Source organism: Vespa mandarinia, chromosome 9 (assembly GCF_050613455.1).
Source record: "Vespa mandarinia isolate Hongniang chromosome 9, ASM5061345v1, whole genome shotgun sequence".
Taxonomy (NCBI): Eukaryota; Metazoa; Arthropoda; class Insecta; order Hymenoptera; family Vespidae; genus Vespa; species Vespa mandarinia.
The window spans coordinates 4,724,662-4,742,407 of record NC_140818.1 but is presented as its reverse complement, the minus strand read 5'-3'; the positions used below and the strand labels follow the sequence as shown (position 1 = coordinate 4,742,407).

At 33.0% G+C, this 17,746-nt stretch overlaps 1 protein-coding gene across 10 annotated transcripts in view; it reads right to left on the bottom strand.

Moving 5' to 3' along the window:
• Shal (potassium voltage-gated channel protein Shal) overlaps positions 1-17,746 on the bottom strand; it is a 105,332-nt gene that overhangs the window by 14,691 nt on the left and 72,895 nt on the right. For 6 of the 10 annotated variants that reach the window (XM_035869950.2, XM_035869951.2, XM_085659493.1 and 3 more), the window contains exons 5-6: positions 15,700-15,750; positions 4,349-4,606 (exon numbers count right to left, since the gene is read on the bottom strand). In XM_035869950.2, coding sequence (XP_035725843.1) covers positions 4,466-4,606; positions 15,700-15,750 — 192 coding nt within the window. In that variant the 3' untranslated portion in view covers positions 4,349-4,465. Of the gene's footprint in view, positions 1-4,348; positions 4,607-10,026; positions 10,111-11,052; positions 11,707-15,699; positions 15,751-17,746 lie in introns of those variants that run through there. The other 4 variants (XM_085659495.1, XM_035869954.2, XM_085659496.1 and 1 more) reach the window with 3 other exon arrangements.

Below are 17,746 nucleotides of genomic sequence, written 5' to 3'. Positions count from 1 at the left end.
GTTACATCGAAATTGTATTGTATTTAATCTTTACAAAGCAAATTGTTTAACTTTATCATTATAGTTTCGTTGAAGATTCTACAAAACCGCGATGTAGCGTATACCTACAGGTTATTTCAAATTTTTCGTTACAAACTTTGATAAAACAGAAACAATTTTTTAATATGAAACGTAAACTCGCTTGATGTAAATAATTTCTCTTCAACATTTCCATCTCTCAACGAATTAGATCGATAGATTCACTGAATCTAAATTATATCCGATGCTAAATCCATCGATTTGAAGCCGATGGTTATATTACGATTTCACGTTTGGACGCATTCGAATTTGCCAATCTCACAGAAAATTTATTAAACTGGCAAGTACGAATTGGCCGTCGTAAGTCGGTATATGCGAACAAAGAACATAAAATGAAATATGTATGTAACGAATTTTTATGAACTTTTATCAAATATTATCATTAAAATCGATCAATTTTAAAAGAAAAATAATATACTTTTATAAAATAATTTATTGAATAATTTCTATCGTATTATCAGATAAAATTAAGATCAATATAATTTGAATTTTCGATAGCGATATAACGATATACCATTATTGCCTACAATTTGTTTCCATTTAAAAGACAACTTGTCGATTTCGAGTGTAAAAATTTTCATCTTTTTGACAGGTTCTTAGAAAAAAGAACCTTTTTGTTTAACAAAGATTATGAATCAATTTAATTTTTCGAACTCACTATACATTAAAGATTAAAAAGAATCATCGGAAGGATAAAGCAAATCATTTAAAAGTACCAAACAATTTCGATAAATTTACGCGGGAAAGAAAAAACGAATCGAAGAATAGTAGAATTGAGATTCGAAGAATCGATCAAAGGGAGCAATAAAACGCCAAAGGATGAAGAAACTCGAACAACGAATCAGTCGCATAACAGGCATTCCAACGAAACCCGCCAATCGATCGGTCAAAGTTCGATAGCGGAGTTCAATTTAGAAAGTCGATGAAAAAAGAAGAAAAAAGAAAAAGAGAAAGACAGAGGCGATCTCATAGGAAAAGATGGACTTTGACTACTTGTACAACTATCGGATTTCCGAAAGTTGAACGATGAATTCGAGAAGGAAAATAGGCTTTGCTATGGCACGTGTTCTTGAAAAGTCGGCCAGATTGCTGAGTGCTGTGAAAGATTTAAAAAGGAGACGCAGAGAGAGAGAGAGAGAGAGAGAAAGAGAGAGAGAGAGAGAAGAAACAACTGTCACAGTTGTCATGCGAAAGAAGGAATCAACGAAACAGAATAAAGAAAAAAAAAACACGAATGATGGAAGAGTGTCGGAAGATAGAGGGTGAAAGAAACGAGAGATATATAATAGCTGACTGGTTCACATCAAAAGGGTTAGAAAGAGATAGAGAGATGGGCCAAAAGTAAGAAGAAGGAGAGAGAAGCTCGAGAGTATCTCGAGAATAAGTCGAGACGTCCGTGAAAGTGCTGCTGATGGCGCGTACGCGTCTCTTTTTGTCTATACGCTAGTTTGTGTGATCCATCAAAACACATACACACATTTGCACTGAACGGCTATCTCGTCGAAGCTGGCTAGAGCAGGAGAATGAGCGATAGAAATAACACACTCGACTCGGTTGCTGGCACCCCAGGAAGATATAGAGAGAAGAGTAACACAGCTGAGAGTCAAGAACTCTGATCGATATCTCTACTAGATTATACCTCGAGGCTCTCTCAGACTTAGTTCGAGAGAAAGGAAGTAGAGAATAAGAGAAAGAGATAAAGTTGTTACTGTACGATCGACGAACAAATAACGAAGCTCATTCTCATAATTTAAAATGAACGAATTCTACACTTCGATTTCATTTTCGATTGAATCGAAACACAAGAAACATCGAGTAAATCTCGATTCTAAAATAATAAAGATAAACTAAAATTAATATAGATAATCATTATATATCGTATTATATTATATTCTCTTGATTTTATAGAAACTTTGTCGTTCGAGATATCGATCGAACAATGACGATTCTATGCAGAAGAGTAACTGTGAGATAAGCCATTGGGAACGCATTCATTCCACACCAGGTATTTCGACGGTTTACCTCTGTGCAAATTTACCTTCGACCTCGTTTCGAAGGATCAAGCTCCTTTCTCGAACTAGCTTCGTCCTCGAGTCGAGCATCCACAGCTCTCAGGATCGAAATTCGAGCAACGAGCTTTGGTGTTCGATTACTGGCTGATTCATCATCCACTTGCTGACTGAACCGCCTCGATAGTAGACTCGATACTATGGCCGATACATACTTTGCGAGAAATCATCTCACTAAACACACTCTCCATTATGTTCGGATAAAACAACGAGACTATGCTAGAAATATTAACTGGTATTGAGCTATGAGCCAATAAGTTTCGGGAATAAGCGAATATCAATTCTGATATTTCGTCGATTATTTAACTATCTCGATGAATCAAAAAAATCAATTCTTTAAAAAAAAAATCTTTCCTTTAATAGAGATCAAACAATGAGTTATTATCTTTCTCAAATTATTCGGATCAAAAGGTCATATTCCATGCTCGAACGACGAATATCCGATATTAATTACCGTGTAATCAAGTTTTATTATAGCTTCGTCCTTCTAACTAGAAGTAAGCATCTCGATCTTAAAGCGTAATCCAATAATCGCGAAAAGAACTGAAGGGGTAGCTCGTATAATTATCGTTCGACCTTGACGAGATGGATACGACAAAAAGTCGTTGCGTTTTACCCTTTCACGGGTTACAAGAGATTATACACTTGTAGGATAACAGTTGACCAGTTTTCGCTTGAGGGAACGACAAAAGCTTAATTAGTGTTAATAAAATAGTAACCATCGAAGAATATTTCGTAAAGAAATCATTGACGCATGATTTCCCTCTAGGTATTCTTTGTCTTCATGAATTTGAATTCGTCCAAGTAAAAAAAAAAAAAAAAAAAAAAACAAAAAAAAAATCAACGTAAATATAAAAAAAAAAAACAAGAACAAAAATTTTGTTATACATCACAATTAAAATATGATTTTAAAATATCATTTTATTTAAATATTTAAATATTAATTCAATATTTTAATTCAAAATAAAAATATTATTTTATATATATATATATATATATATATATATATATATATATATATCTTTGTAGATAAGGACTAACTTACGATTACTGGATTACTTGTAATGTTCGCGAAAGAAATAGAGTGAAATATCGAAAAAGAATGGAAAACTTATTGTGTGTAGAGAAAAAAAAAAACAGCGTAAACCACCGAAAGTAGCCAGAAATTTTCAAAAAGAAAATGTGAGAGCTTTCTCCAACGCTTGAAACAATAACAATATGTACGTGTAAACTTTTCTACTACTATACAATAAAATGTCCGACAAGAAAAAAGAAAACGATTGACTAAAGCAAGTTTGTACATTTCATGCGAACCGAATCAATACAAATTTCTTAGAAATTTTTGAAACGATTCGATCATCGTGAAGTTTCGAAACGTTTCCGTAATTATTCGAAATTGAAAATTCTTGAAAAGTTTTGAAAACTGTTTAGAATTTTGACAATCTCGAAAACGTTAAAATCATTTTGAACCATTTATTATGTAAAAAAGAATTATAATCATCATTTCAAAACTTAAAATAATTAATTTTTCAAGATCTTCAAGAATTTTTAATTTCGAATTATATCTACTGGTATTTCCCATTTTACGTATTTCTAGATTTAACAGAGACTTTAATTTATTTTGAACGATATAATATCAAACAAATTTATCTTATATCCAAAATTAGTAAAACTTTCAATGAAACTAATTAATTGTCAGGAACAAAAGTTATACTTATTGTATCGTGTTTATGGGAAACGTCAGTTCTCAGTTTACGAAAAATGGGATCGAAATGAATTAATTTGTAAGAACAGATATTACTCATGTATTCAAACTGACTCGAAACTTTCGTCATATACATTGTGTGATCCTGATAAAGTGTTGCAAATTATTCGTTGATTACTAATTTATCGTTAATTGACAAAAGTATCAGTAATCAGCGATACGTGTTCACGAAAATCTATCAAATTCCACGAAGAAGTTTACGACTACTTCCGGTGACGCGCTTTATACATTCCTCTTCTCAATGTTCCTTTATTCTTTCTTTTTCGACGATATCTCTCCATCTTTTTTCTAGTTTTTTTTTTTTTTTTATTATTATTATTTTCTAGAATTCTTTTTCTATTTTATTTATTTACTTTTTTTTTGTTATTTTTTTTTGCTTTTTTTTTTTTTTTTTAATTTTTTTATTTCTTTTTAAATGATCGTGATTCAGGCTCACCGTGTTCATGGCCAGATGGCCATGGTTAGTTCTCGAAGCAATCGGTAGAGAAGAACGATGATAGTTATAGGTGATCTTATTAGCGGATATGGTGATCGTGATTGGTCTCGATCGTACTCAAGCGGTCTCCGAAAGCGGAAGCGGTGGCTGCCCACCGGAAGTAGTCATGGCAGGCGCGGTGTTGGTTGTGGTGGTGGGGACCGGAAGTGGCTGTAGGGCCTGCATGTCACAGGTGTGGGAACCGCGCTTCTTTAGGTCCTGGAACAATTGGCATTTCGGATATGTTTGAATGTTCTTTCCTTCCTTCCCACTCTTTTCTTTTTTCTCCTCAACTTCTTATCACTCTCTTTCTCTCTCTCTCTCTCTCTCTCTCTCTCTCTCTCTCTCTCTCTGTCTCTTTCGCTCGCTTCTTCTCTCTCTCTCTCTCTCTCTCTCGCTCTTTTTCTCTGCATCTCTCCATTTTCTCTCTCTCTCTCTCTCTCGTTCTCTCGCTCGCTCGCTCGCTCGCTCTCTCATTTCTAAATCGACTAAGGCAGATTAAACTACATCTACCTCTCCTCCCTCACCTCTCTTCTCTCATTCTCTTTTTAGTTGTATCGATTGCTTCTTTGTTCGCTCTTGTGGAGAGCGCAATTTAAAAGAAAAAGTGCAACGCAATAGTACTCTATCAAGTGTCACGGTCAAAACTCAGAATGCAAGGTATTCGAGACAACCACAAGGAACTTTCGAACGAGTTTGAAGATCGACTTCGCGTATTTTCCGAAAGAATCGGCTTAGGATATAAAAGCTCTTCTCGCGCTTGGATGGTAGGAATGAGAAAAAATAGAATAAAAATCTTGAATGATAGAGGAAAGAAATTATATATACGAGCGTGAAAGTACGTCGATGAGAAAGTATTATTAAAAGAGTGTTGCACGATGATCGTTGTCTTCTTCCTTTTTTTTTTTTTTTTGATATTTTTTCTGTTGTTTTTTTTTTCTTCTTTTTTTCTTGTCTTTTTATTTTCTAGAAAGAGAAGAAAAATGATGCTCGGCTTCGATAATGTTGAAGGAGAAAATTATTTATCCATTCGAGAGAAAAGCATCGTATGTTAGATTGGAAATATTATAAAATATTCAAAAGAATCCAACGTCAGGTTACCTTTAAAAATATATGATAAAAAAATAAATACTTGCACGCGTATTTCGAGAAAAGAAAGGAGGGTCGAGTCGTTTTTCTTCCTCTTTTTCTTTTTATATTTGTTCTGTTTTCTTTTTTTAACTTTATTTTTATAAATTTGAAAAAGTCATAAAATATTTTATCGTGTTAGTATTCGTTTCTTTTTTTATTTTTTCTTTTCTTTTTTATTTTATTTTTTTTTTTTTTTTTTTTTCTTTTTTTAGTCGAAAGAACGGAGAGAGAGCTAGAGGAAGGGGAGAATGAAAGAGACACGTGGCCACGTGCAGAGAAAACAAAATCATGCGTAACAATGAACAACAAAGACAATTATATAATAAAACAACAAGTGCGAAGCAAGCAACAATAAGAATTAAAAATACAATGAAGAACAAGAAGAAGATAATACGTAAAATTGTTAAAGAGAAGAACGAATAGTACAGGAACTACGAAGATATGAACTATGAACTGTATATGTATGTACATATGTACATATATATGTATATATATATATATATATATTTACAAAAGCATGCAATATATGTAAAATATTTATTGAAAGCATGATATAACAAAGCTTTACGATATGTACATAGATCATTTTGTCGAAGCTCTTTTCGTTTTCTTTTTGTTAAATAAATAAAATTAATAAAAACGAAAAAAGTTTTCGTTCTTTCTATGTAACAATGACGAAAATTAACGAATTATCAGGTTCAAAGTATTAAGCAAAAATGTACACGTCATGTTATAATATATAGGTAAAAATAAAAGAATAATTAGTAGAGTCTCATCTGACGAACGTATCTCGGGTATGTATAATGAATTCACGCTTAATTACATCAAGTTCGAGCAAACTAAATTTATTAGGAAGTTCTTCAGTCGGGAAAAGTTGGACTTTCTACGTTCGGTCTGAATATACTAAAACTCAGACTAAGTCCGTGAAAACATATGCTTGAACGCATTGCGGTGACCTTTACGAGTCAACATATTCATCATTGTCCATTTGTCGTCGTTTGCTCGATAGTTAACGCTATGTTCTGTTTTCTTCGAAGACAGGAATCGTTCGAGCTAATAATTCCTCATGACAAGCTGCACCGCACTGCAGGTGCGACGATGCACTTCGTGCACTCTTGTGTACACATACCTAATCCATACAAGCTTTCATCAAATACGTATGTACGTATGTACATGTATATATGTATTGAATAATTTAAAACTGAACTGAAACTTAAGCTAAATAAAATTTTGTGAAATACTTGCACTCAATGACGTCCGTCGAAATTAAATAAAAACTATTTCGCATTCAAAACCGGAAATAATGTCAAGCAGGATTCTCAGGTATCGAATATAATATATACAAGTACGTTATATAAATAATTTACCTTTCTATCCGAGTGTAAGTACATGTAGAAACTACAGGAACTTATCGAATATTCGTCGAAATAATTATTGATATCAAAATGCAATACAAGGGAATAATCTATCGTAAAATTAAATTGTTGCATTCAATATATCTATTTTATCGAATGAAGTCAAAATTTATTATATTATCAGTAGCGTTATAAAAGTAAAAGGATGCTTGTGCGAAATGAAATAATTCATTTTCATTAATTCAGAGATGGAGAATGATTAAAGTATCATAGGACGTCCAACCAAAAGCAATGTTACCCCTTTATATATATATATATATATATATACATATATATATATACATACATACATATATATATATATATGTATATAAAACTTCTTTAGATAGAAAATATAAATGTTGAAAATGTTATTAAGCATTCACTAACTACATTAAGAAGAAAGTCTTTTCCCAAGGTAAAATGTATACATAAAAGAACGGAATTTCAAAGCTAAGAATTCTTACCAAATGTTTTTTCTTTAGTAGATTTTATGGATGCTGACCCCATTTTAAGGAGAACTTTAATTAGACGAGTATAATATAATAAAAACATATTCGTGCCATCAGCACGGTAGTAATAATGATCACTATAAAATTCAATAGAAGGCGAAAACTCGATAATACCAATTTCTTCCTACGAAATAAATAACTTAGAAAAAGCCTAATTCAAAGCTTAGATATATAATCGACGAGCTCTGAAGATCGTAATAAATTGTAGCAAAATTATAGAATAAGGATGCAATAAAATGCAACAGAAAAATTGTGATGATTCATTGGAAATTGAAGAAATAGAATAGAATAATTTACGATAAAGCAAGAAACGTTCGAAACAACACCCGTTTAAGAATCTTATTAAACATTACCGTTACGTGACTCGCCCTTTTAATTATAAACACCTATAATATCTCTCTTTCGAAAGCATTATGCAATATCTAAAAGAGTATAGTAAAATCGTAGGATGAATTAATTAACGTTACAAGACGCATTCCCTACGGTCGTTTATTTCTTTCTCGATGCAAAGCGCAATAACTGCATCGTGGATACCCTGTAAATGTGGTTCTCATTAAGTGTGCTCACAAAACGGCCTTTACGGGTCGCGTAATTCTATTTTTCCGCTTCACGTATATATACGTATATATACGTATATACATATATATATATATATATATATATACGCGTATACGCGAGCCTCTTTCTGTAATATGGATAAGAGGAAGAAAGAAAGAGAAAAAAAACGTTGATGACGATGATGTTGATATTGATAATGGTGGATGATGGTATCAAGTGAAGCACGCTCTTCAAAACATCTAATAATGAATGAAAATCTATAGTTCCGTGAAACGAAAGAAATTATAATACTTTAAAAAGACTACAATACTTTTTCAGAACTATTTCGATAGTGTTACTTTAAAGATAGAAAGAAAGAAAGAGAGAGAGAGAAAAAGAGAAAGAAAGTATAGCAACACCAATTTCTTTGTATTCCATACTCTCATTTATCTTCGTACACTCAGAAATGTACTCAATACGAATAAGAATGCCTAGATATTTATCCTTTTTTACGTTCATGTGTATTCAAAGATGCCAACATGAAACTCTAAGAAATGATAAGAGGAAATAGAGAAGAAAGTAGAAAAAGCTACAATGGTTGATTTTTCTGATAAAATACGAACGGAACGAAATGAAAAAGAAAGAGGAGATTTTATTTCAATCACCGAAAAAGGCCGATATCGAGTGACACATATTCTATTTTTCATTTTCTTTTATCACTTTTTATGTTCTATCATTTTTATGTTCAACCGCGATAAAGTTGATAAGATATAAAACTTCATTTCGGCGCTTGTATGCATTTTTTAAAAAAGTTATATCGAACATATAATAAGATCAATTATTGATTTATCATATCGCGTTTATGAAGAAATAAGATCGCTGGTTGTATCGAGGACAAAAAATTATATTTCACGTAACGAGTAATATATAATAAGTAAAAGAGAGCGTGAATTTGCTACGACGCGATTAGAAATTCTAAAAACATTTCCAAATTTTCAATTAATCAAATATAAATATTTTATAACATTGATTGGAACAATGCCATGATTATACAAATGTTAATTTTATCAAATAATCAAGTATGTTTATGAGAAATACAATGACGAATATAATTGAAAAAAAAAAAAGAAACATAGTATCACACATAAAAAAAAAAGGGAAAATTTCAAGTTCGATTTCTAATGATTCTCATTATCCAAGAAAATTATAACGATATGTCTCCCATGTAATTCAAATAATCAACATTCTAAATACATCCTATATGTCAAATATTTCATTATTAGAATTTCTAATCACCTTTATTTCGTTCTCGACGTCTCACCTAAAACAATGAAAACGCATCAACTTTAAGAAGCAAAAATACGGCGAGAAGCAATAAAAGAATAGTAATAATTCATATCAGCCAATATAAACGATCATAACTAAAATCGTTGTAATTATTTAGATATCAGCATATAATTATGATGAATAATAAAAACGTCGATAGGAAAAAAGTAACTGTTGGAAAGAAAGCGAACATTCATAAGCCAACTCAGATAAGACAGCCACGCGATAAGATTGGCTCGCACGATCGGCTGACACGATCACAAAAGAGGATTTCTGTTCTGGAGGACCTCATCGTGTGCCTCTCGTGTGTCCTCCTATCGTGTAAGGCAAGATATCATCATCCAAATCATTAAATCGTATATATATATATATATATATATATATATATATATATATATAAATATATATATATTCGCATACATATATCACATATATTATCATATAAATATGTATGTATATAGATACGATTATATAGACATCATATCTATATACGTATGTATATATAAATCATCACATCAACAGCAGCATCGTTATCATCTTTATCATTATCATCATCATCATCATCATTATCATGAATATCATTATTCTTATCATCTCACAATCTCTCTCTCTCTCGCTCTCTCTCTCGCTCTCCCTCTCTCTCTCTCTCTCTCTCTCTCTCTCTCTCTCTCTTTATATTTTTATAACAATATATCATAGCGTCCACAAGCGTTTCCAAATGAGGAAACAATTTCTTTACCTTTTTCCGCACTTGTATACGGTCGCCATATACGAGCACCACTCTATCCTTGCTCTCGTTCGAGGTGAGCTGATAGGACAAGCTCTATACGTGGACACGTGTAACACCGTCGTAGAATTGGATTCGTCGTGAGATCGTTTCGTTCATTTGTTCATTGTTTTCATTTTTTATGCGTCGCACGTTCATGTGCGCGTCATTTTTGTTATTTTTTGTTTTTGTTTTTCGTTGCGTTCGTTTTCATTCACCGTTCGTTAGCATCGCATGGAACCGTTCGTCGTTCGTTTGGTGCATTTATTTTTTTTTTTTTTTTTTTTTTTTTCATTCCATTTTTCGTTTTTTCGTTATCGTGACGATTCCATTTCGTGATGCCGTCAACGATTGGTAGTCGAGCGTTCGTCGATCGAATTGTTGTTTTCGTTTTTTTTTTTTTTTTTTTTTTTCATATCGTCCCGAGTGTCGTTAAATACATTACACGTCATTTTTGATTTCGCGCACTCGCAGCACGCGTTTACGACGACGAGCGGTTTACGTTTTGATATTTTTTTTTTTTTGGTGCGTGTTCAGTCGTTCCATTGTTTGTCGTTCGCATTTGATGAACGCGTTTCGTTCATCCGACATTAATAATGATCAGCGATTTAATTGTTTAGTAATTTCAGAACGAACGATCGTTTCGTAAAGAATATGTTATTGCGTGTGTCAAAAATCGAACGGACAAGAAGAGGGAGCCATTGTGGTGTTCGAAGTGCGTTCAAAGTCGATGTACGGAGATGTCGATGACGATGAAGATGGTGGCGATGATCGGAATGGCAGTGATGGTGGTTTGATGTTGGTGGTGACGGTGGTGATAGCAGTGGTAGTAATGCGACGATGGTCATCATTGCGGTCGTCGTATCCACCAGCATAGAGAATCCAGACATCGAATCATCATCGATCGTCGTCGTTGATGATCCCGGGGGGTCGAGAGGTCGCATCGATGGAGATAGCACGGAAATGAGGAAATAGAGAAGAATTTGATTGATTGACACAGTAGATTTTCTTTTGGTGTATCTTACTAATTTTTTTTTTTTTAATTCATGTCGATTTTCATTTTGTCTTCACCTCGTTTCTCTCTCTCTCTCTCTCTCTCCCTCTCTCTCTCTCTCTCCCTTTCTCTCCCTCCCTCTCTCTCTCTCTCTCTCTCTCTCTTTTTCTTTTTCCCTTCCTTGATTTATTCATGACCTCTAGTCTCAAATTATTACATTTCTTTTCGCTTTCGAGCTTTATAAGAATGTCCTTTATATATTTTTCCTTTTAATTTTAGTTCACTTTCACACGTATTATCAAATATTTTCATACACGACTCGAATCGTACGTACCTCGAATCGGTAATGTGACTTCTTGTCAACTAGAAAGAGACTCTTAAAATTTTTTTACTTTTCTCATTTTCCTTTTCATTTCATTTACAGTTTATACAAATATCAATCGAATTGTTTTATATCGATCTCTATACATATATAATGTATGTGTCATGTATATATTGTACATGAAGATTTATCTCGACATATCGATTTCTTACTACGTAGCGGACACTCAAAATGAGGCCTCGACGAGGTAAGTGCCGTCCATGGCGACCCCCGTCTGCCCACCCTGGGCCCCGGAAACTTGGGCCCTTGTAGCTGGGATGTACTGACTGTACGCCTGCTGAAATTCACACCACAAGCACACACTACATTGTTGCACGCCAGACTGACCTATCCTAAGTTTTTCTTTTATTTTTATACAGATCTTCCTCACTTTCTCTCTCTTTTTCTCTTTCTCTCTCTCTCTCTCTCTCTCTCTCTCTCTTTCTCTCTTTCTTTCACACACGCACATACATACACACACGCGCGCGCACGCACGCACGCACGCACGCACACATACACACACTCACGCACGTACAAACATACGATCTTTCCTTTTATTTTTCCTTTTTATTTTCTTTCTAAGTCTTTACTATTTATAGCTAGATACTACGTGAAATATATATGAAGAATATTTTCGGGAGAGAGATAAAACGTCAACCCTTTTGTCGACTATTTTTCACGAAAATATTCTTCATAAATTCACGTTCCTGGAAAGATCACTATTGGAAATTATGGCATCGCGATATATATCTATCTAACTCGTTTCATCCTACATGGAGACATACGAGATCGAGCCTCGCGCACAAGACTCGATTTATCATAATCCATTTAAGGGCTATATACCGAAACAATACTTTTCACCTTAAGTGAATCCTCAGTACAAGGAGGTCGTTATATAGGGTGATATATAAGACTCGTCCTGATGGTCGAATTATTTTTATAAGCGGACATTTTGCAATAGAATAATGTCCGTAAATACTTAAGTGAAATGACGATGACTTTCATTTCATTGTCCTATTCTAAGTCTACACATGTCACAATCTATTCCTAATTTATAATTTCATAGATTTCTTTTCGGTAAAATTTTGGGTAATAAGTTTTACAATTAGACATAATAATAGGGCATTATAAATATTTACGATCAAATTCTGGATAATAAATTCTACGATTAGATATATCGTTTTAATCTCTATTACGTGCCTTGTTACATGAACGTCAGAAAATTATTTTTACTCACGTAATCCTTTACTGTGTTTCGTTGTCTTTCGACAAAACCTTTCGACTTCTGACCTACAAATGTCAAGAATTTTTCGAAATAGGCCAGCTACCTGCCTGTTTTGCGAAAGGAGAGACGCGAGAACTTTAAGTTCGTAGTACGAGGACTCTCGTGACGTTCTTATGACACCTGTCAGTGCTTTACGTACTTGTTACACGATATGCTCGTCTATAGCACTACGATGATAACTTACATTGAACCTTCAGACATCATAATAGAAGATCAATATTCTTTGAACGATCACAAATGATATATAAATACGTATGATTTAAAGGAACGTTACTACTTCTTGAAATATTTCAACCATTAGTTTTGAATCTAAATAGATGAATAATAGCGATAAAACGTAGGACATGTTCCATTTAATCTGTAAATTTATAATTCGAAGGTTACTTTTCCTTTATAAAAATATCGAACATAGATTCGAAACTCTAAAGCAATTTTATTCTTGAGAATCTATTTCAAGCAGAACGAAATAAAAATTGTACGAAAAATAATCGAAAGTTCGTACTATTCCGACAGTGACACGATCGAATAATCGAAGAGATTTATAAAAAGAAGGAAAAGAGTGACACGATCGAATAATCGAAGAGATTTATAAAAAGAAGCAAAAGAGTCAATCGAGAACGAAGAAATTTCTGCGTATTTCTTGCGCGAATTCTTTGTCCTATTTAAATAAATGAGTATCGGTTGAGTGGTATTAAACAATGAAACGTTCTCAACAATTGCATACTTCACGATTAGCAATTAAAGCATATAACGTTTATTCTCTCCTCTCGTTAAGAGAACACCTAACGTGAAGTATTATTGAAGAAAAAACATAATAATAATAATAATAATAATAATAATAATAATAATAATAATAATAATAATAATAAATAATAAAATAAAGGAAACTATGAAAACGGGCTAACATGTCGAAGAAATAATAATAAAATAAAATACTTATTGCAAGAATAACTTGATATGAGAATTACTTTATTCAGGAACATCAATGCCGTTTTTTCGCAGACATCGCAATGAGAGCACGAAACGAAATTATTGGAGATTCCCCATTTTTCTTTTTCTCGCCCCGATTTTTTTTTTTCCCCCGTTTATGTACATAAATGCACGGGCACGTAAGTACTTACGTACGTATGTTTACGCTATACTTTAAACTTGATCCAACATTCGCAACGTTCGTAAACAAGTATGAATAAAACGGACGAATAATAAATCATCCGATTAACGGAGATAGTCGGAACATTCTATAAAATTTGTGTCCAACGGTAATCCCTAACGGTTCCCCACTTGGAAATATTTCCTTTTAATCCTCAAAGGATAAAGAAGTTCTAATTATCGTGATTAAAAAAACAAATATAATTGTATTCACTTCGAAATGATTAATCAGTATGGGCAATCGATCATAGATAAACGTTGAAAAAATAATAAGAATACACGTAAGTACATTAATTAATTAGTATAATGAAACAAAGTTCCTCACCGTTGGAACACGAATTTCATAAGACATATTATTATATGTATATATATATATATATATATATATATATATATGTATATATTTATATAAATATATATACAGATGTGGAACAATAACAAAGTGCCAACAGTAAAAACAACAAGTCAAACATTCCCAACTATAAATCGGCTATAGCAAAAAGGTTTCGTAATTCATTTTTAGAGGTGAGGAACAAAAGAACAGTCATTTGTACTTTGTTAAAGAAATCTTACCTTAAACAGGAGGATACATTTTCTACGGGGTGCACAAGTTTTTTTTTTTTTTTTGTAAAGAGACACGTTTTTATATATTTATATATTTATATATATATATATATATATATATATATATATATACATATATGATATAGTATATACATATATCAGAATATATTATACTTAAAATGTATATGTACACGTGTGTGTTATCAACATCCGGTTCACTGTATAATAGAAAAGAAACAGGAATATCCAGACATCGTTACTTGTCTCGCTACGATCACAGCCTTTTGGAAATTTCTAATTTATCAGCTCGAGAGATTCATATAGAATTATAGCTATTTCACGGTGACACTTTTGAATTATCAACGATTTAATGTTTTCAAGGATCCTTAATTATATGTTGATTGATCGTTCAAAGGAGTATATTCAGAACGTGCACATGTACCACGAGATTGAGTGACTAACTCGTAATTAATCTCCCTCTCACGTGACAGCTCAATTCCAATAAAATCCTCGAAGGATAGACAGGCCATAGATTAAATTTTTGTTTATATCAAACGATTACTTATATGAATTTTCGAACATATCCTTCGCATCCCTTTTGGATAAGAGAATTAACTCGATTGTTAAAATATATCTAGATGATATTGTTGGAAATACTACTAGCGATATCCAAATGTGGACCACTGCCAGTCTTCAACGATTGACCTGTTGAGCGTTAATTAATCGACCTCGCAAATGTTCGTCGCTACGATAAAGTCGTTACTGTTTATAAACGACACTTATAAAGTATAACGTTATTCCCTTATCATTGCGATAGTAGGGTATTTGCCAAGAGAGAAATGAAAAAAAAAAGAAAAAAAAAAAAGAAAAATAGATAGATAGATAGTTAGATAAAACTCGATTATGACTCCATTTATCATTTGACACGGCTGTGATCGACGCAGGTAGACAAGGTACAACGACTGCTCGGTAATTAATCTTCCCCTTGTAGTGACAAGGACGCGAAATACTGTTGGGGATCGATGAAAAACGAATGATACGGAATAATAGGGTTGAGAGTAGAGGTAAAGGTAGTGGTAATACTGGATTCGCGGACACTCATATATTTCTAGTGGAGAAGCTGCAACGAATTCGCTGCGACAGCGGCAGCCTCCACCGCTTTTCTTTTTACGAGGAGACGAGGGCTGGATGGAACGGCGAGGGTCGTTCAAACGTGGTGCTCGTTACTGGGTTAACGACGAGAGGATCGACTGAGCTTTTTAGACGGACACTTAAGATTCAATTTTGTCTTGCCTGGTTGATCTGAAGTGGATGCTCCACTACAGGCTCCTGCTGTTCCTTCGGCTATGCATTATTCATAAAAGCAACTCGTGTTATACATTATAACGTAGATTATGCTCCGGTTAATTCGACGCGATGTCATCGTTCTCTCAGCGATGACTTTTTCTCTTTTTTTCTTTTATTCCTTATTTTATTATACATACTTTCTTCGTCTCAAGCGACGAATTTTATCGCAACGAATGATATGACTTATTCGTGAAGATCGATATGTTTTCGACGTTACTTCGTTGATTCTATATGATAGCGATGCAAACGAATTTGAAGATTGACAAAAACAAAAAGAAAAAAGAAAAAATAGGAATTTTTCAAGTGAAAATTCCACATATCGATATTCAGGACAAGTTATTTTGACAACGTCAAATAAAATATAGATATCTATATACATACGTATGCATGTATCCGAATGTAATTTGATATTCAAAAGTAGAAATAGTAAAAATATTTGTTTTAAAGATCGAAGCCATAGCTTTCATGTATGAGTTTCACGAAAATTTTGTGAAATGACATTGAAAAATAACATTATCAAAGTTTAGTTATAGCCAATGGCTATGGAGACGATGATGACAACAATCGTAATGCTCGCAGCTGTGCTTTCTACATTATCGATCGGTTAATTAAAAATTGGTCAATAAAATAAACCATAAGAACGCTTTAACTCAATGTTAAAATATTCATTTTTACGATTTATGCGTGTTACGAAGAGGCGATACAAACTTTTACATTATTTATATTAAATTTTTATAAAACAACAGGTAATAATAATTATGAACATTATAATGATACACATCAAGGATAATCGTTAATTTTAAATAAATTGTATATACAAAATTCATTTCAAAATTTTTAATACAGAAAATTCATTATCTTTCTCGAAAATTAATTCCCTGTTTCTAATTTAATTAGATATAAGGAATCTAATTGAAGAAAGTATTATCCACAATAGAAATGTTGAAAATCTGACGATCTTATTACAAATGATCAATGATTCAGTGATACACTGATATAGTAATCCATCCATGATACGATTTAATATAAAATATTTTTCTGCTTTATTAAAATAATTCGATATCGATACACGAAATAGATGCTAAATATTAGACAAAATTCTTGACTATTCGTTTTAGCGTTTATAGTACTTTGTGAATGATGCAAATAAATATTTTCACTTTGCACGATTTTCATTCGTCATCCGAAAAAGTGGGACAAAGAAAACTCGTTAAAGCAAAATCTTGGTCACAATTGTTACTTTTGTTATTTCAGAAAATACTTATAGTTCGATTTTCGTTCATTTTTTTTTTTTTTGGTTTTCACGATTTCAATGATTTCAACGATTTCATTTAAGACAGTTAAAACAATCAATGAAACGTCTTATAATGTCCTCAACAATTTCGTTTCGATCGACCCTACCCAATGGAAACATTTATTCGATCTTAAATGCTTTCATTGTTGAAAGTTTGAGAGAGAATAATTAATGCCCGGTCGAACTGCGAGATTTATTGAGGTCTTGCCTTGGCAGTTCTGACACACAAAGCTCTTCGCGATAATTTAATTGCCACCCCTGTGATCCAGTTCTTTGAAAGCATACCGCCTTTGCTAACTAGAGAGGATGCAGAGTGCTGCGTCAACGATAGGAAGAGAGAGAGAGAAAGAGAGAGACAGAGAGAGAGACAGAGAGAGACAGAGAGAGACAGGGAGAGAGAGACAGAGAGAGAGAGAGAGAGAGAGAGAGAGAGAGAAAGAAGAGAAATAGTCGTTTGCTATAAGACATAGACGTCGTTTTCATCGGTACGCTTTTCACCCTCTCTCTACGAGTCGATGCACCTGCGACCCGATTTTAATCGGAGAAATTTTGCACCTTCGTGATTGCTCATACAGAGTAACGTATGGAAAACGAGCAAACATAATAGAAACTAATACGAATAACATATCGAGTATTCGTTTTAACGAATCTGTGTCCACGTGGAAGGGAAAAAGGTTTGATAGTCAATGGATTAGAGAG